Genomic DNA, 19637 nt, shown 5'->3' with positions numbered 1-19637 from the left:
GATAATTTGATTTCATGGGGAAATGTGTGTGGTTATGATGTATGAAGCACAGTACATACCCACTGCATGAGTTTACATGATTAACCCTCTCTTGCGCGATTGCCCGTAAATCATATCCAATCATTGCGCAAATTGGGGATCATTGAAAGAGCCATTGGAAAAGAAAACACTATTCAAATATAACTTGCGTCACAGCTTGCCTCTTTTCAAATAACCCTCCACAAGCTTGCCTTATGAGGTAAAGAGAAAAGTGAGTTGAGTGATGCCAAGAGCCGTCCAAACCACGAGAAATCAGTCATGTGTAAAGGTAATAAAATAACGCGGGTCATGCATTACATCGCAGGTGTATACCCCTGCACTCTGCTGTGGACTAGAGATAGATGTCTTACCTTCAGAGTTTGGAGAGTCCCATCACACGAAATGTCTGTCCAGTCAATAATGTCAGACTGTGTGCCAGGATACCTTTCATAAACAAATTACCAGACCTTGTAGGCTGGCTGTTCCGATGATCTAACTGATAGGGTATAGCCTTTTTGGTAGCCCCTAAACCAAACGATAAAGCCCATGCAAGCACTTGCAAGTCCTTGGAAAAAAACGCTGAAAATTATTCGGAAAATGAAGTCATAAGTTTCAGATAAGAGATCCGTTGGAGTTGATGCTACAGGTCCCAAATGCACATTTCTGCCCGTGCAACTTACTACCGCCTGCACTTAGCACCAAGTTAAAATAAATGCCTGTTGCCGCTTAGGCTACCCTCATTTCTGTTGATCGCTAGAGCCGTACTAACTCACGTGTGCTCTGCTATGTGGTTCACAATGCTATGGTTTAGCTCAATCCACTGTCTCAAAGTCCCGCCTATTGGCGATGCCTCATCATAGCACCCCACCGGCAATAACAAAAAACTGGATATGTGCATGACTAGCCTTGCAAAATTATTGGAACTTTTAAAAACAATCCCTGTTTTTCCCGAAATCTCGGATGGAGGTTTTACAGAATTATGAGGGAATGAGAAGGGATCCTGAATACTCCAACCAGGATACCTTGAAAACATTCCCGAAATGTTGCATCCATATGTGTAGCAAATGGTGATATGTGAAACTGACTCCTCAGATTGCCACTTGAGCCAAGTATTTAGCGTGGTGCTTACTGGTAAGAAGCTTCAGTAAAGTGTCAAATTCGATTAAAAAGTGAAACTCGCATGAGATTGCCTGTACAAGCAAGATGAAACATCTGCATGAGCAGACACTGAGTTGTGAGAGAATAAATGTGGTCAAGCGAGCAAAGGACAGGTGTGACATTGTGCAAGAAGAAAATCAGATCAAAAATAAATATGTTTTAAACAGTACATATAGACAGTGGAGACCCGTCCTTCAACTCAGTGTTTGCTCATGCTGTTTCATCTTTCTTGTGCAGGCCATCTCATGCATGTTCGACTTTCGAATCGAATTTGACACAAGCTTGTTACCGGTCAGCACCACGCTAAAAGCCAGCTATTCACTTGTCGCAAGTAACAGTTTTAGGAGTAAGTTTTGAGCCCCACCTGTTTAGCTAAATATATATATACATACATATATATATATACACAGTACCAGTCAAATGTTTGGACACACCTACTCATTCAAGTTTTTGTCTTTATTTTTACTATATTTCTACATTGTAGAATAGTAGTGAAGACATCAACACTATGAAATAACACATATGGAATCATGTACTAACCAAAAACAAATCAAAATATATTTTAGATCCTTCAAAGTAGCCACCGTTTGCCTTCATGACAGCTTTGCACACTCTTGGCATTCTCTCAACCAGCTTCATGAGGAATGTTTTTCCAACAGTCTTGAAGGAGTTCCCACATATGCAGAGCACTTGTTGGGTGCTATTCCTTCACTCTGTGGTCCAACTCATCCCAAACCATCTCCATTAGGTTAAGGTCGGGTGATTGTGGAGGCCAGGTCATCTGATGCAGCACCATCACTCTCCTTCTTGGTCAAATAGACCTTACACAACCTGGAGGTGTGTTTTGGGTCATTGTCCTGTTGAAAAACAAATGATAGTCCCACTAAGCACAAATCAGATGGGATGGTGTATCGCTGCAGAATGCTGTGGTAGCCATGCTGGTTAAGTGTGCCTTAAATTCTAAATAAATTACAGACAGTGTTACCAGCACAGCACCCCACACCATAACACCACCTCCTCCATGCTTTACGATGGGAAATATACATGCGGAGATCATCCGTTTACCTACTCTGCGTTTCACAAAGACACGGCGGTTGGAACCAAAAATCTCAAAATTGGACTCTAGACCAAAGGACAAATTTACACAGATCTAATGTCCATTGCTCGTGTTTCTCGGCCCAAGCAAATCTCTTCTTATTATTGGTATCCTTTAGTAGTGGTTTATTTGCAGCAATTTGACCATGAAGGCCTGATTCACACAGTCTCCTCTGAACAGTTGATGTTGAGATGTCTGTTACTTGAACTCTTTGAAGCATTTATTTGGGCTGCAATTTCTGAGGCTGGTAACTAATGAACTTATCCTCTGCAACAAAGGTAACTCTGGGTCTTCCATTTCTGTGGCGGTCCTCATGAGAGCCAGTTTCAGCATAGCGATGGTTTTTGCGACTGCACTTGAAGAAACTTTCAAAGTTCTAGAAATATTCCATATTGACTGACCTTCATGTCTTACCAAATACCAAATAGGGCTACCTTCTGTATATCATCCCTACCTTGTCACAACACAACTGATTGGCTAAAACGCATTAAGAAGGAAAGAAATTCCACAAATTAACTTTTAATTTATTAATTGAAATGCATTCCCGGTGACTACCTCATGAACCTGTTTGAGAGAATGCCAAGAGTGTGCAAAGCTGTCATCAAAGCAAAGGGTGGCTATTTGAAGAATCTCAAATATAATTTATATTTTGATTTGTTTAACACTTTTTTGGTTACTACAAGACTCCATATGTGTTATTTCATAGTTTTGATGTCTTCACTATTATTCTACAATGTATAACATTTTTTTAAATGAAATAAAAACCATTGAATGAGTAGGTGTGTCCAAACTTTTGACTGGTACTGTATATATCCTGTTGCCTAGTAACCTTATCCCCACCTACAGTGGGGGGAAAAAGTATTTGATCCCCTGCTGATTTTGTACGTTTGCCTACTGGCAAAGAAATTATCGGTCTATAATTTTAATTGTACGTTTATTTGATCAGTGAGAGACAGAATAACAACAAAAATATAGAGAAAAACGCATGTCAAAAATGTTATAAATTGATTTGCATTGTAATGAGGGAAATAAGTATTTGACCCCCTCTCAATCAGAAAGATTTCTGGCTCCCAGGTGTCTTTTATACAGGTAATGAGCTGAGATTAGGAGCACACTCTTAAAGGGTGTGCCCTAACCGCAGCTTGTTACCTGTATAAAAGACACCTGTCCACAGAAGCAATCAATCAATCAGATTCAAAACTCTCCACCATGGCCAAGATCAAAGAGCTCTCCAAGGATGTCAGGGACAAGATTGTAGACCAACACAAGGCTGGAATGGGCTACAAGACCATCGCCAAGCAGCTTGGTGAGAAGGTGACAACATTTGGTGCGATTATTCGCAAATGGAAGAAACACAAAAGAACTGTCAATATCCCTCGGTCTGGGGCTCCATGCAAGAACTCACCTCGTGGAGTTGCAATGAGCATGAGAACGGTGAGGAATCAGCCCAGAACTACACGGGAGGATCTTGTCAATGATCTCAAGGCAGCTGGGACCATAGTCACCAAGAAAACAATTGGTAACACACTACGCCGTGAAGGACTGAAATCCTGCAGCGCCCGCAATGTCCCCCTGCTCAAGAATACATATACATGCCCGTCTGAAGCTTGCCAATGAACATCTGAATGATTCAGAGGACAACTGGTGAAAGTGTTGTGGTCAAATGAGACCAAAATGGAGCTCTTTGGCATCAACTCAACTCGCCGTGTTTGGAGGAGGAGGAATGCTGCCTATGACCCCAAGAACACCATCTCCACCATCAAACATGGAGGTGGAAACATTATGTTTTGGGGGTGTTTTTCTGCTAAGGGGACAGGACAACTTCACCGCATCATTTGACGGGACCATGTACTGTCAAATATTGGGTGAGAACCTCCTTCCCTCAGCCAGGGCATTGAAAATGGGTGGTGGATGGGTATTCCAGCATGACAATGACCCAAAACACACGGCCAAGGCAACAAAGGAGTGGCTCAAGAAGAAGCACATTAAGGTCCTGGAGTGGCCTAGCCAGTCTCCAGACCTTAATCCCATAGGAAATCTGTGGAGGGAGCTGAAGGTTCGAGTTGCCAAACGTCAGCCTCGAAACCTTAATGACTTGGAGAAGATCTGCAAAGAGGAGTGGGACCAAGTCCCTAATGAGATATGTGCAAACTTGGTGGCCAACTACAAGAAACGTCTGACCTCTGTGATTGCCAACAAGGGTTTTGCAGAATGACCTCTGTGATTGCCAACTCGTGTTTTGCAGAATGTCAAATACTTATTTATTTATTTTTCCCTCATTAAAATGCAAATCAATTTATAACATTTTAGACGTGTTTTTCTGGATTTTTTGTTGTTATTCTGTCTCTCACTGTTCATATAAACCTACCATTAAAATTATAGACTGATCATTTCTTTGTAAGTGGGCAAACGTACAAAATCAGCAGGGGATCAAATACTTTTTTCCCCCACTGTATATATACACCTATCTACCTCCATTTTATCGTAAGCCTCCACATCGACTCGGTACCCGTGTGTATAGCGAAGCATTGTTGGAAAGGGCCATAAGTCAGCATTTCACTGTTAGTCTACACCTGTTGTTTACGAAGCATGTGACAATGTACATTTGATTTGATGGACTCGATGATGGTCGTTTAGAACTGAATTACTACACAGCGTTCAAAGGAGGACTGAGGATAAAACAACACCATGCATTCACCAAACATTGCACCTAGGAAAACAGATTTTTTTTTATTGTAATTGTCTGATTTGGAATTACCATTGTCTATCAGTTACAGAATCAAAAAATATTTCAATTTGGCATTGGAAGTTTTATTGAATACAGTCAGTAATACAGGAGTCAAATTGCAAGGAGTCAGATCAGATGTTATCAGCAAGCCAGAGCCATCTGTGGAAAGAGCACAAGTAGAAGATATAAGTGAAAACAGAATAAATGTATCATTCAACATCTGTTTCCACCTAAAACAATGACATGAACTCTGTCCCAATTCATCTTTGCTTAACTCCTCACTTCCTCTCTACACGCATCCTTCTCAAAAGCCATTGGAGGAGGTCTGAGGCGAGGAACCTTGGGTCGTCTCCTCCATTGGGCTTTTAGAAGAAGGCGTGATGGTCAGTCCTTGCATCCATAGCTCTATGAATTTGAGAGTGGCTACATTTCTCCAGCCCCATCCCTAAGCTTTTCACTGAAACAGACGGGGACACCGCTTTGTTATTGTTATAACTGCTGATTGCCACTTTAAGAAACACACAAACGATGAAGTATGTTTAAGCATACATGACTGTTGGGAGTGTGGTGCCACACCTTTATCTCCCAGGTGCAGCAGAGCTGACAAACTAAAGATGAAGTTGCAGTAGATGTCTTGACCACCCTTTGGCTGTTGTCCAGAGAGTGGTAGCGCTGTAAGGTGTCCCAGGCACTGATTTGTGGCCACGTCACCTCCCACAGAACCAGTGAAGAGCTCCAGGTTCTTACGGTGGGGCATCAGCATAATCTATAGAGAGGGCAGAACTATACTAGTGATGGAATTAGATTTAGTATGGAGTTACAGTCCCAACTTAAAATCATTGTACAATCCATAGACATTGGTAAAAAGGTCAACAAAAGTATGGAACAATGATTTTAAGTTTGAGGAAGGTGGAGCAATACATACTATATGTGCTGAGGTGTTTAAGGCATAAAATTAGTTGGTGACTCACTGGTCCAAACTTGGCGTCCTCTGCCTCGTTGGTGTAGTGGTCCAGGGCAATGAAGTAGAAGCCTGACTCCACCTGGTCAAATATGTTCTACACACACTGAAATCTCTCCTGAGAACAGCTGGAGTGAGAGAGAGAGGAAAATAAGATGTGAGAAAATGTCACAGGCAGAGTTCAATTGGATTGTAAAGGTTTTAACATCTTAAAGTTGCCTCCAAGGCAACAGTCCATTTACAGACTGCTGTGGCTGGATCAAAAGAGGCAACTATGGATAATCATTTAGCCAAATAAGTGATAACACATGATGTGGGACTGAATTGCCATGTACCAATCCACACCATCTGTCAGTCAGCATGGCTCAGTGTTGAACAGCCTGCTGTCATTTCATGCTCATCCCACCTCGTAGAGAGCTATCCTCCTATAGGTTTTCACTTCATCACTTACCTACACCACTCATATTGTTTAGCAGTAGCTAGGTTTCCATCCAATTGTTGACAAATTTTCATGCGAATATTCTAAAATCTGCATAAAGAAAATATGTGCATTTTCCCACCAGTGGGTTATTTCCACCAAACTGACTTGTTACGGATAAAAATCAGTGTGTAGCTTAAGTTTTCATGTACCGAATAAAAATCTAATGTACAATGTGTTTCCATTGCATTTTCAACTTTACCGATAGTTTTTTCACAAACTATTGCATTAAAGAGCAAATGTGCCTCCTCTGGTCTTGGCACGGGCGCTCTAGCCAACAGTTCGCAGATAGGCCTATAGTGCAGGTAGGCTCTGCAGGTAGGTTAGTCTACATTAGGGGTGTCAATCTCATTCCATGGAGGGCCTAGTGTCTGCTGGTTTGTCCTTTCAATGAAGCCCTAGACAACCAGGTGAGGGGAATGAAAGAAACAAGTTCTAAACTGGGTGACATTAAAGCTATTGAAACTGTAAGAATAATTACATGATTGGTCTTTGTATGGACATGTTTGACGAAGGATGACGTCATCGTCTTTCTCCAGGAAGACACCGTCGTAGACGCCCTTCTCAACACTACATAGAGAGTCAGACTGCAAGATGATATCACAAAATTATACATCAAATCAAACCACCAAGGTGTGGCAAGTAGCATAGAGCAGGTAGTCTCAAACTGGGGTACGCACAATGCCGTTGGGGTTACGCCAATAAAAATGTGATTGACATTTTAAAAAAATACAAAAGAAATAATAATATTCTTTTTTTTTTCTTTTCTTCACATTTTCAAACAGTACATTTATATTTTCTAATGGGGCTATACATTTGGGTGAGGTTTTTCTCTCGCCTGGGTAGCCTCGTTTCACTGCCAAAAATAAAATGAAACCATCTAGTGTTCAGCGAAGTAACAACACAATGTCAAATACAGGTAGCCTAGTCAAATAATTAACATCCAATCACATTAACTGTTGGAGCTCTTCTCTGTCTGCATTAACAAGGACAACACACAGGTCTTTCCATCATTGTATGATTTTTTTGTGTGCAAATTAACTCAAGCTTACGGACAATGTCAAATGTGATATAGCGAGCGAAGCACCTGAGTGAGTTGGGTGCGCAATTACGCAGGTACTTTCCTGAAAAGGATGACACAAACAACTGGATTCGTTATCCCTTTCATGCCCAGCCTCCAGTCCACTTACCGATATCTGAACAAGAGAGCCTCATAAAAATTGCAACAAGCGGTTCTGTGAAAATTTTATTTAATCAGAAGCCAGTCAGATTTCTGGATTGGGCTGCGCTCAGAGTATCCTGCCTTGGCAAATCGCGCTGTTAAGACACTGATGCCCTTTGCAACCATGTACCTATGTGAGAGTGGATTCTCGGCCCTCACTAGCATGAAAACTAAATACAAGTACAGACTGTGTGTGGAAAATAATTTAAGACTGAGACACTCTCCAATACAACCCAACATTGCAGAGTTACAGAGTTATGAGCATCCTTTCAAGCACACCCTTCTCATTAACCTGTGGTGAGTTATTCACCATTTTCAATGAACAAATAAGGTTTTATATGTAAGATGGTTAAATAAAGAGCAAAATTATTGATTATTATTATATAATTATTTGTGCCCTGGTCCTATAAGGGCTCTTTGTCACTTCCCACGAGCCGGGTCGTGACAAAAACTCACACTCATTCTTATGTTTAATAAATGTATAGTGTGTGTGTGGCAGGCTTACAATGATGGCAAAAAACAGCATTTGAGAGTGTGCTGACCCTGGTGCTAGAGGGGGTACACAGCTGGAGTTTGAGTGGGAACCACTGGCCTAGAGATTAGAGAGGTGGGTTGCTGGTTCAATAACCCAAAACATAGTAAAAATAAAGAAAAAACCTGAAATGAGTAGGTGTGTCCAAACTTTTGACTGGTACTGTACAGTGTCTTGCAAAGGTATTCATCCCCCTTGGCATTTTTCCTATTTTGTTGCATAACAACCTGTAATTTAAATTGATTTGGATTTCATGTAATGGACATACACAAAATAGTCAAAATTGGTGAAGTGAAATGAAAAAAGTAACTTGTTTAAAAAATAAAAAATGTTACATGGAAAAGCGGTGCTGCATATGTATTCACCCCCTTTGCTATGAGGCCCCTAAATAAGATCTGGTGCAACCAATTACCTTCAGAAGTCACATAATTAGTTAAATAAAGTCCACCTGTGTGCAATCTAGGTGTCACATGATCTGTCACATGATCTCATATAAACATGTTCTGAAAGGCCCCAGAGTCTGCAACACCACTAAGCAAGCGGCACCATGAAGACCAAGGAGCGCGCCAAACAGGTCACGGACAAAGTTGTGGAGAAGTGCAGATCAGGTTTAGGTTATAAGAAAATATCTGAAGCATTGAACATCCCACGGAGAACCATTATTAAAAAATAATAAGAATATGGCACCACAACAAACCTACCAAGAGAAGGCCACCCACCAAAACTCACGGACCAGGCAAGGAGGGCATTAATCAGAGATCAAATGATAGAAACCCCCTAAAAAAATATATTTTAATTCCAGGTTGTAAGGCAACAAAATAGGAAAAATGCCAAGGGGGTGAATAGTTTTGTAAGCCACTGTATATGTCGTTAGACTACATGTGCATAACTGTGGTTTAAATGTACATTAGCTGTTTTTCCTCTTATTTTGGAAGTAATATAACATTTTAAAATCTATTTTGAAAACATGCAACCTAAGAGTTCATGCCTTCAAGACAGAGGCTTAGGTTACAGTCAATTGGTCTGAGGATTTTAAAGTCTTATAGCACTACTTTGTATTTAATCCCACATTGAAATCAAAGTCAGTGAGCCAGTTAAAATTGGTCAGTATATTACAACTGCATTTAGTAGTAGTTAGAAATGTCCTAACAAGGTAGTCATGCTGCCTGACAAGTAGGCGCGACGTTAGCCTTGATGAGGCCCTTACTCTCTCGGGGTTGTTGTGTGTAGTGTGATTTCCTTAGGGTCAAGCGACGTGGCTTCAACCCTCCATCAGGTAAATACCCCCTTCTACCATTTTCTACTCTCACCCAGAGGCGGCGCTCCTAGTGGCCGGAGACTTTAATGCAGGGAAACTTAAATCAGTTCTATCAACATGTTAAATGTGCAACCAGAGGGAAAGAAATTCTAGATCACCTGTACTCCACACACAGAGACGGGTACAAAGCTCTCCCTCGCCCTCCATTTGGTAAATCTGACCACAAATCTGTCCTTCTGATTCCTGCTTACATGCAAAAATTAAAGCAAGAAGCACCAGTGACTCGGTCGATAAAAAAGTGGTTAGATGAAGCAGATGCTAAACTACAGGACTGTTTTGCTATCACAGACTGGAACATGTTCCTGGATTCTTCCGATGGCATTGAGGAGTACACCACATCAGTCACTGGCTTTATCAATAAGTGCATCGAGGACGTCGTCCCCACAGTGACTGTACGTACATACCCCAACCAGAAGCCATGGATTACCGGCAACATTCGCACTGAGCTAAAGGGTAGAGCTGCCGCTTTCAAGGTGCGGGACTCTAACCTGGAAGCTTACAAGAAATCCTGCTATGCCCTGCGACGAACCATCAAACACGCAAAGCGTCAATACAGGGCTAAGACTGAATCATACTACACCGGCTCCGACACTCGTCTTATGTGGCAGGGCTTGCAAATTATTCCAGACTACAAAGGGAAGCACAGCCACGAGCTGCCCAGTGACACGAGCCTACCAGACGAGCTAAATCACTTCTATGCTCGCTTCGAGGCAAGCAACACTGAGGCACGCATGAGAGCATCACCTGTTCCGGACGACTGTGTGATCACGCTCTCCGTAGATGACGTGAGAAAGACCTTTAACCTCTTACATCTAGACGTTCCGCTAGCGGAACACCTGCTCCCATATCCAATGATAGGCGTGGCGCGAATTACAAATTCCTCAAAAATACAAAAACTTCTATTTTTCAAACATATGACTATTTTACAGCATTTTAAAGACAAGACGCTCCTTTATCTAACCACACTGTCCGATTTCAAAAAGGCTTTACAGCGAAAGCAAAACATTAGATTATGTCAGCAGAGTACCAAGCCAGAAATAATCAGACACCCATTTTTCAAGCTAGCATATAATGTCACAAAAAACAAAAATGTCACAAAAAACAAAACCACAGCTAAATGCAGAACTAACCTTTGATGATCTTCATCAGATGACACGCCTAGGACATTATGTTATACAATACATGCATGTTTTGTTCAATCAAGTTCATATTTATATCAAAAACCAGCTTTTTACATTAGCATGTGACGTTCAGAACTAGCATTCCCACCGAACACTTCCGGTGAATTTACTAAATTACTCACGATAAACGTTCACAAAAAACATAACAATTATTTTAAGAATTATAGATACAGAACTCCTTTGTGCAATCGAGGTGTCCGATTTTAAAATAGCTTTTCAGTGAAAGCACATTTTGCAATATTCTGAGTAGATAGCCCAGCCATCACGGCTAGCTATTTTGACACCCACCAAGTTTAGCCCTGACCAAACTCCGATTTACTATTAGAAAAGTTTGATTACCTTTGGTGTTCTTCGTCAGAATGCACTCCCAGGACTTCTACTTCAATAACAAATGTTGGTTTGGTTCAAAATAATCCATAGTTATATCCAAATAGCGGCGTTTTGTTCGTGCATTCAAGACACTATCCAAGGGTGACGAAGGGTTACGCGCCCGACGCGTTTCGTGAAAATTTCTAAATATTCCATTACCGTACTTCGAAGCATGTCAACCGCTGTTTAAAATCTATTTTTATGCAATTTTTCTCGTAAAAAAGCGATAATATTCCGACCGGGAGTGGTGGTTTTCGTTCAAAGACGAAATAATAAAAACATGGAGTCAACTCGTGCACGAGCCTTAGTCTCATAGTACTCTGACCGGCCACTATCCAAAAGCGCTAATGTTTTTCAGCCAGGGCCTGCAAAGCCACGATTCAGCTTTTTGCCGCCTTCTGAGAGCCCATGGGAGCCGTAGGAAGTGTCACGTAACAGCAGAGATCCCCTGTTTTGGATAGAGATAATCAAGAAGGCCAAGAAATGGTCAGACAGGGTACTTCCTGTACAGAATCTTCTCAGGTTTTGGCCTGCCAAATGAGTTCTGTTATACTCACAGACACCATTCAAACAGTTTTAGAAACTTGTTTTCTATCCAAATCTAATAATTATATGCATATTCTAGTTTCTGGGCAGGAGTAATAATCAGATTAAATCGGGTACGTTTTTTATCCGGCCGTGAAAATACTGCCCCCTAGCCATAACAGGTCAACATATACAAGGCTGCGGGGCCAGACGGATTACCAAGACGTGTGCTCCGGGCATGTGCTGACCAACTGACAGGTGTCTTCACTGACATTTTCAACATGTCCCTGATTGAGTCTGTAATACCAACATGTTTCAAGCAGCCCACCATAGTCCCTGTGCCCAAGAACACAAACGCAACCTGCCCAAATGACTACAGACCTGTAGCACTCACGTCCGTAGCCATGAAGTACTTTGAAAGGCTGGTAATGGCTCACATCAACACCATTATCCTAGAAACCCTAGACCCACTCTAATTTGCATACCGCCCAAACAGATCCACAGATGATGCAATCTCTATTGCACTCCACACTGCCCTTTCCCACCTGGACAAAAGGAACACTTATGTGAGAATGCTATTCATTGACTACAGCTCAGCGTTCAACACCATAGTACCCTCAAAGCTCATCACTAAGCCAAGGATCCTGGGACTAAACACCTCCCTCTGTAACTGGATCCTGGACTTCCTGACAGGCCGCCCCCAGGTGGTGAGGGTAGGTAGCAACACATCTGCCAAGCTGATCCTCAACACTGGAGCTCCCCAGGGGTGTGTGCTCAGTCCCCTCCTGTACTCCCTATTCACCCACGACTGCATGGCCAGGCACGACTCCAACACCATCATTAAGTTTGCAGACGACACAACAGTGGTAGGCCTGATCACCGAAAACGACGAGACAGCCTATAGGGAGGTGGTCAGAGACCTAGCCGGGTGGTGCCAGAATAACAACCTATCCCTCAACGTGACTAAGAAGATGATTGTGGACTACAGGAAAAGGAGGACCGAGCAGGCACCCATTCTCATCGACGGGGCTGTAGTGGAGCAGGTTGAGCGCTTCAAGTTCCTTGGCGTTCACATCAACAACAAAGTAGAATGGTCCAAACACACCAAGACAGTCGTGAAGAGGGCACGACAAAGCCTATTCCCCCTCAGAAAACTAAAAAGATTTGGCATGGGTCCTGAGATCCTCAAAAGGTTCTACAGCTGCAACATCGAGAGCATCCTGACTGGTTGCATCACTGCCTGGTACGGCAATTGCTTGGCCTCCGACCGCAAGGCACTACAGAGGGTAGTGCGTACGGCCCAGTACATCACTGGGGCTAAGCTGCCTGCCATCCAGGAACTCAACACCAGGCGGTGTCAGAGGAAGGCCCTAAAAATGGTCAAAGACCCCTGCCACCCCAGTCATAGACTGTTCTCTCTACTACCGCATGGCAAGCAGTACCAGAGTGCCAAGTCTAGGACAAAAAGGCTTCTCAACAGTTTTTACCCCCAAGCCATAAGACTCCTGAACAGGTAATCAAATGGCTACCCTGACTATTTGCATTGTGTCCCCCCCACCCCCTCTTTTACGCTGCTGCTTCTCTCTGTTTATCATATATGCATAGTCACTTTAACTATACATTCATGTACATACTACCTCAATTGGGCCGACCAACCAGTGCTTCCGCACACTGGCTAACCGGGCTATGTGCATAGTGTCCCACCACCCGCCAACCCCTCTTTTAGACTACTGCTACTCTCTGTGCATCATGTATGCATAGTCACTTTAAACCATATCTACATGTACATACTACCTCAATCAGCCTGACTAACCGGTGTCTGTATATAGCCTTGCTACTTTTATAGCCTCGCTACTGTTTTTTTTCACTCTTTTTACTGTTTTATTTCTTTACTTAAATTATTATGGGAATAATAGGTTTTTGCACTATTTGTCAGAGCCTGTAAGTAAGCATTTCACTGTAAGGTGTACACCTGTTGTATTCGGCGCATGTGACAAATAAACTTTGATTTGATGAGCAGAAGAAGGATAGTGTTTGAGGCTCAAAAGCATGTCCTGTTAAGGCGTGAGGGATTTGTGATAAAGAAGCATAGGTTGTGTTTTCTGAACTAAAGGAGTAGTGTAACGATCCTAGCCTTGAGAAATCCCCCATGTGAGATTTTGCTCTTGGCATCTCCCTTGGGGTTCCTTTAGGGCAGGGTTTCCCAAACCTCTCCTCGGCCCCTCCTGACGTTTCACTTTATTTTTAACCCTTAACTGACACGCATGGGTCAATTAGTCAACTAATTATCAAGCCTTTGACAAATTAAATCAGGTGTGGCTGTTTAGGTGTCACGTGTGTTCCCCCTCTGGCCTCTAGGTCACCAGGCTGCTCGTTATGGCGCACAGCTGTCACCATCATTACGCGCACCTGCACATCATCAGACTCACCTGGACTCCATCACCTCTCTGATTACCTTCCCTACATATGTCACTCCCTTTGGTTCCTTCCCCAGGCGTTATTGTTTATGTTCCAGTGTTAAGTCCGTGCGCTCTTGTATTGTTTTGCGTTTATTTATTGAAACACTCACTCCCTGAACTTGTTTCCCAACTAGGCGCACATTACATTAGGGTTAAAACAAAAATTTGAACTTCTGGGGGGTGGAGAAACCCTGTTTTAGGGTCAGATGCCCCAGGGAAAAGCTCTATTTAGGGTGATACTCACCCCTGCCATTAGCTGCAATATGGTCATCTGTTCCGGTTAGGTCCATGTCCTCCGCTGTGACTTTTGATTACAATAATATACAATTAACATGAGGCAGCCATGACTTGCATATGTTATCTATTTAGAAAACAATAGTTACACTTTACATGCGTAAACAAACACCAACTAAATAGGTACCGGAACTGACCTGAGAGTGCGAGCTGTAAAGAGACAGTCAGCTGCTCTTACCACTAGCCTTGCCCATGGCCAATGGCTAGAGGGACATCAGAGGCAGCATAATTCACCCATGGCCTGGACAAAAAAGCTCTAAGGCCTGAAGACATGCTAAGTGTTATGTAACTATTTAGTTGTTTGTTTACCATGTAAAGTGTGAGGCCTTAGACCTTTTTGGTCCAGGTCTTTAGTGACTCCTTTAAGTCATGAAATAAATGTATTTCCTTGTGCTTCCACGATGTGGTATTATTGAAAATCTTTCACATAATTAACGGCAAGCAGCTATCTAGGCCCAATGTTCACTGGGGTTGCTAACGTTAGCATACAAGATACTGTCACAGATAGATGAGAACATGTTGTAGAACATCTTTGATAGTTGGCCAAGCGAATACATATCACTCCCTGTCTACAAGATGAACCAATATCCGTAACTGATTGAAATAAAATAAGAGTTTAGAATTATGCCGACCGAAGTACAGAAAATACTAGATTATTTGCATTTTCTTGTCCGATAATTTACCTCGCGTTCTCACCGTAAAGTAGATATCTGCATCCAAATAAGCAGTTGTTTATTTGTACTAATAGCGCAAACTCAGGGCGCGTCGAGTTTAACGAGGTTAAGGGACGTGGCATCAGGTCTCTCTTATTGAGTTTGATGCGCCGTGAGTTTGTGCTATTACTACCTAGAAACATTGTGCTTATTTGTTCATGTACTACATAGTTAAGGGTAGACTGTGTTGGTATACGCACAGATAGAACAATGAGACAGATTTCACCGAACGTATAATTATGAAGCATTCCCGTGCCCGTTATTTCGCCCACCAAGCAAGGAGTTTTTGTATGGAGGTCAATGACTGTCGAATTTGGTCAACAAAAAAATGTATGCTTTATTTGTTACGTGAGGTGTATTTGATCGAATAAACGTTTCGTAATGCTTAAGTTGTTACGAGTGTACTAATATAAGTAGGGCACGTGACATCCCGGCAACTTTGAGAGAAAAAAACACTTTATATCGCAGTTCGCTCGAGATGGCTACACATATTCATGACATGAGGCTCGTAGCAAATAATCTCTCTCCAATAATCTATTTGAGCACCAGGCTTGTCGGTATGTTCTCAGTAGACCTCAACGGTCCGAATAGCCTCTCTCTATTTGGTGGGGAGTGGACATTTCAACCGGATGCTTCAGATTTCATATCCGGTGAAACATCTGACTCCTTGTTTTGTCTTTGGCGTTAAAAGTGGGCGAATGTGGTATTTGGTATAAAGTGCGATAGTTTCAGTGACGGTGTTCGATCGGTTGGTCAGTCTTGACAGTAAAGATGCCATTGTGTGGCGGAACAACTGGTCCAAAGGATGCCACTGAAGAGGTGCAGAAGATTTGTGATGAGGTGAGAGAGGAAAGGGGACTGGCTGTGTCTCTGTAGATCGAGTAATGAACTTGATTATCGCCATTCGCCACCAAATGTAGCCTGTTAGAATTGTAGCTACTAAAAGATAACCATGTTTTTACCCACAGATGAAGCCGCATGCGGAGCAGAAAACGGGGAGGAATTTTGACGTTTTCACAGCGAAGACTTACAAGACTCAGTTGGTGGCAGGGACCAACTTCTTCATCAAGGTATCAACTTTACATTACTGCCCCCTTATTACTATGGTATGTAATTATAGTGTAACAAGTATTGTAATTACTCATTCTTGTTAACCTTGCCCTAAGGTACAGCGCTACAGTACTCACTTCTTAGCCCTATCCACGCTGTATCACATCTGACCGTGACAGGGAGTCCCATAGGGCGGCGCACAATTGACCCAGCGTCTTCCGGGTTTGGCCGGAGTAGACCGTCATTGTAAATAATAATTTGTTTTTAACTGACTTGCCTAGTTAAATAAAGGTTAAGTAACCCTAGTACAGGGTAAATAGTGTAGTAATGGCTCATTACAATACATGTTACACTTTAATTACAGGAATACTTACCCAGTAATAAGGGCACTGTAATGTGTCCTAGCCACCGTGCTTCAACGCCTGCATTGCTTGCTGTTTGGGGTTTTAGGCTGGGTTTCTGTACAGCACTTTGAGATATCAGCTGATGTAAGAAGGGCTATATAAATACATTTGATTTGAACTAAAGAGGGTGGTTTATGGAGTTTATTTGATAGTACCTTTTCAGTATCCTACATTGTTACACTGTAAGCCAAGAGTCCAGTGGACACAGACTGCATTTCAGTGCATTGATACTGGATTCCATTTCACATGTTCCATGAAACATGGATGGATGTAACTTGTCAGTTGTTAGAGACCTCTAACCCTAACACTCATCCATATATGTACATATTCTTATTCCTTTACTTAGATTTGTGTGTGTTAGGTCGTTGTTGTGGAATTGTTAGATATTGCTGCACTGTCGGAACTAGAAGCACAAGCATTTCGCAACACTCGCAATAACATCTGCTAAGCATCTGCTCATCTGCTAACTATATTGTTACAAATGTGTGTGACCAATTTGATTTGGCCTGTTCTCTGTTCTTACCACTGTGTCCAACTGCCTCACTCTGACCTCGTCTCTCTGTGTCTTACAGGTTCATGTTGGTGGTGAAGACCATGTCCACCTGCGCGTGTATAAAATGCTGCCACACGCCGGATGCAAACTGGAACTGACCAGCCTGCAGGAGTCCAAAGCCCACAGCGACCCCATCGAGTACTTCTGATGACCCCTGTGACCCAGCCGCAGTCCGAGCCGAACCCCGGTGTCTACCCTACCCAATACACCACAGCCTACTTTCCCTACACATAATAGATCTGTGGTCATTCTACAGCCCAGTTATCCTTTTAATATCAGTTTTCAGTGTTTCTTAAAATGATTTTATTATATGTAGCTGATAGGAAACCTTCATGTATGAAGGGAAATTGAAATAATGAATGAGCTCCAAACTTGAATGTATATTTGCCTACTCAATTAAAGACAATATACTATTTTGCCACATGGTTAATAAATCATAATACTTTCTAACAAAGATGAATTCCTTGTCCATTATCGATGGTCTTTGAACACAATTTCAAACCTAGATCAGCCCATCGACCTCAGGTGACATGTAACGCCAGCCTGTTTACTGGAGTGTAACCTCTACCAGATGACAGGTAGTTATAGTTCCCCGGTCCTACATACTTCTGGGAAAAGGGTTAGAAGGGATCTATCTACAGTACACACATCTGAGAGAAGTCTGGGGGGAACATGTTTTAAAAACCGGGTAAAATCGTGACATTAGTGATCTTCTGGTCGGAGCTCTAGGATGATTCCTGAGTTTATGACTTGGAATTCCCCGTCTGAGCTAGTTTTTCACCCAGTTGTCTTCAAAACGCTGAAGTCGGATGTCAGAGATTTCCAAGTTCCCAATTGTCTTGAACGCGGCATTAGTACCAGACCAGTAGCTGTCCATTGACAGAGCTGAAGCCATCTAATCAGTCAAATAATAGTTGGGTGTGATTAGCTGAGAACAGTCTGTGTTAAGACGGTCAGATCACAGATATACTGTAAATGTTCAGATAACCTGGGATAAGTGTCGGAGAAAGAACCCGTTCAACACAAAGGAATACTCTACAACAGGTGGGGTATATCAGGATGAGGAAGGAATACTCTACAACAGGTGGGGTATATCAGGATGAGGAAGGAATACTCTACAACAGGTGGGGTATATCAGGATGAGGAAGGAATACTCTACAACAGGTGGGGTATATCAGGATGAGGAAGGAATTCTCTACAACTGGTGGGGTATATCAGGATGAGGAAGGAATACTCTACAACAGGTGGGGTATATCAGGATGAGGAAGGAATTCTCTACAACTGGTTGGGGTATATCAGGATGAGGTAAGATAGTGTTAAAGTGCTTCAGGTATAATCAGGGGCGCAACTTTGGTTTTAGAAGTGGGGGGGCATATTATTATTAGATTTTTTTTATCCAGTAGGATAAAAACTCCAAACAGCCTACCCGACCGCTCGGAGGTGTCCACATAGTCCTAAAGCATACCGTTGCCTCGTTTTGTATCATTGTTCCAGTGATAAAACTGGGGGACAAAAATTCAGTTTCAGAATGTGGGGGCATGTCCCCCTGTCCCCAGTGAAAGTTGTGCCCCTGGGTATAATGCTCATCTGCCTATCCTCTCCTCTAGTGAGATCAGTGTTTACCAGTCCAGGTTTGCAGGTATATTGAATAAAAATAGAAACGCAACAATTTCAACCATTTTTGAAGTTCATATAAGGAAATCAGTCAATTTAAATAAATCATTAGGCCCTAATCTATGGATTTCACATGACTGGGAATACAGATATGCATGTGTTGGTCACATTTACCTTAAAAATCTGAAAACCAGTCAGTATCCAATGTGACCACCATTTGCCTCATGCAGTGCAACACATCGTCTTCGCATAGAGTTGATCAGGCTGTTGATTTTTGCCTGTGGAATGTTGTCCCACTCATCTTCAATGGCGATGCGAAGTTGCTGGATATTGGCGGGATTTGGAACGCACTGTCATACTTGTCGATCCAGAATATCCCAAAAGAGGTTCAATGGGTGACAAGTCTGGTGAGAATGTAGGCCATCGAAGAACTGGGGTCATTTTCAGCATCCAGAAATTGTGAATAGATCCTTGCGACATAGGGCCACGCATTATCATACTGAAATATGAGGTGATGGCAGCGGATGACTGGCACCACAATAGGCCTCAGGATCTCGTCACAGTATTTATGTGCATTCAATATGCCATCCATTAAATGCAATTGTGTTCGTTGTCCGTAGCTTATGCTTGCCCATACCATAACCCCACAGCCACCATGGGGCACTCTGTTCACAACGTTGACATCAGCAAACCGCTCACCCACACAACGCCATACACATCGTCTGCAGTTGTGATGCTGGTTGGACGTACTGACAAATTCTCTAAAACGACATTGGAGGCAGCTTATGGTAGAGAAATTAACATTCAATTCTCTGGCAACAGCTCTGATGGACATTCCTGTAGTCAGCATGCTAATTGCATGCTCACTCAAAACTTGAGACATCTGTGACATTGTGTTGTGTGACAAAACGTCACATTTTAGAGTGGCCTTTTATTGTTCCCAGCACAAGGTGCACCTGTGTAA

General features: G+C 42.5%; 2 protein-coding genes and 1 long non-coding RNA gene across 6 annotated transcripts in view; 1 reads left to right on the top strand and 2 right to left on the bottom strand.

Annotated features, from left to right (window-relative positions):
* Nucleotides 1-823, bottom strand: part of LOC106608563 (RAS guanyl-releasing protein 2) — a 52321-nt gene extending 51498 nt beyond the window's left edge. For both annotated transcript variants that reach the window (XM_045721568.1, XM_045721566.1), the window contains exon 1: nucleotides 390-823. The gene's annotated coding sequence lies outside the window, so the exon portion shown is untranslated. The remainder of the gene's footprint in view (nucleotides 1-389) is intronic.
* A 4238-nt stretch (nucleotides 824-5061) lies between these two features.
* Nucleotides 5062-15504, bottom strand: LOC106608600 (uncharacterized). 3 transcript variants are annotated; one of them, XR_006770568.1, is made up of 5 exons: nucleotides 14290-15504; nucleotides 6921-7026; nucleotides 5972-6089; nucleotides 5283-5766; nucleotides 5062-5159 (listed from the first exon to the last, which is right to left on the bottom strand). It is a non-coding gene; the product is annotated as an uncharacterized lncRNA (long non-coding RNA). The 3 variants fall into 3 exon arrangements; XR_006770567.1 differs by having other exon boundaries at nucleotides 5062-5457; nucleotides 5577-5766; XR_006770566.1 differs by having other exon boundaries at nucleotides 5062-5766.
* Nucleotides 15505-15580: 76 nt separating this feature from the next.
* Nucleotides 15581-17513, top strand: LOC106608599 (cystatin-B). The gene is made up of 3 exons (XM_014206629.2): nucleotides 15581-15892; nucleotides 16021-16122; nucleotides 17079-17513. The coding sequence occupies exons 1-3, from the start codon at nucleotides 15824-15826 to the stop codon at nucleotides 17205-17207; spliced, it is 300 nt and encodes a 99-aa protein (XP_014062104.1). The 5' UTR covers nucleotides 15581-15823; the 3' UTR covers nucleotides 17208-17513.
* The last annotated feature ends 2124 nt before the right edge of the window (nucleotides 17514-19637 follow it).

The sequence above is a fragment of the Salmo salar genome, chromosome ssa07, assembly GCF_905237065.1.
Source record: "Salmo salar chromosome ssa07, Ssal_v3.1, whole genome shotgun sequence".
In the NCBI taxonomy this organism is placed as follows: Eukaryota; Metazoa; Chordata; class Actinopteri; order Salmoniformes; family Salmonidae; genus Salmo; species Salmo salar.
The sequence above is the reverse complement of the archived record's forward strand: the minus strand, read 5'-3'. Positions and strand labels throughout refer to the sequence as shown.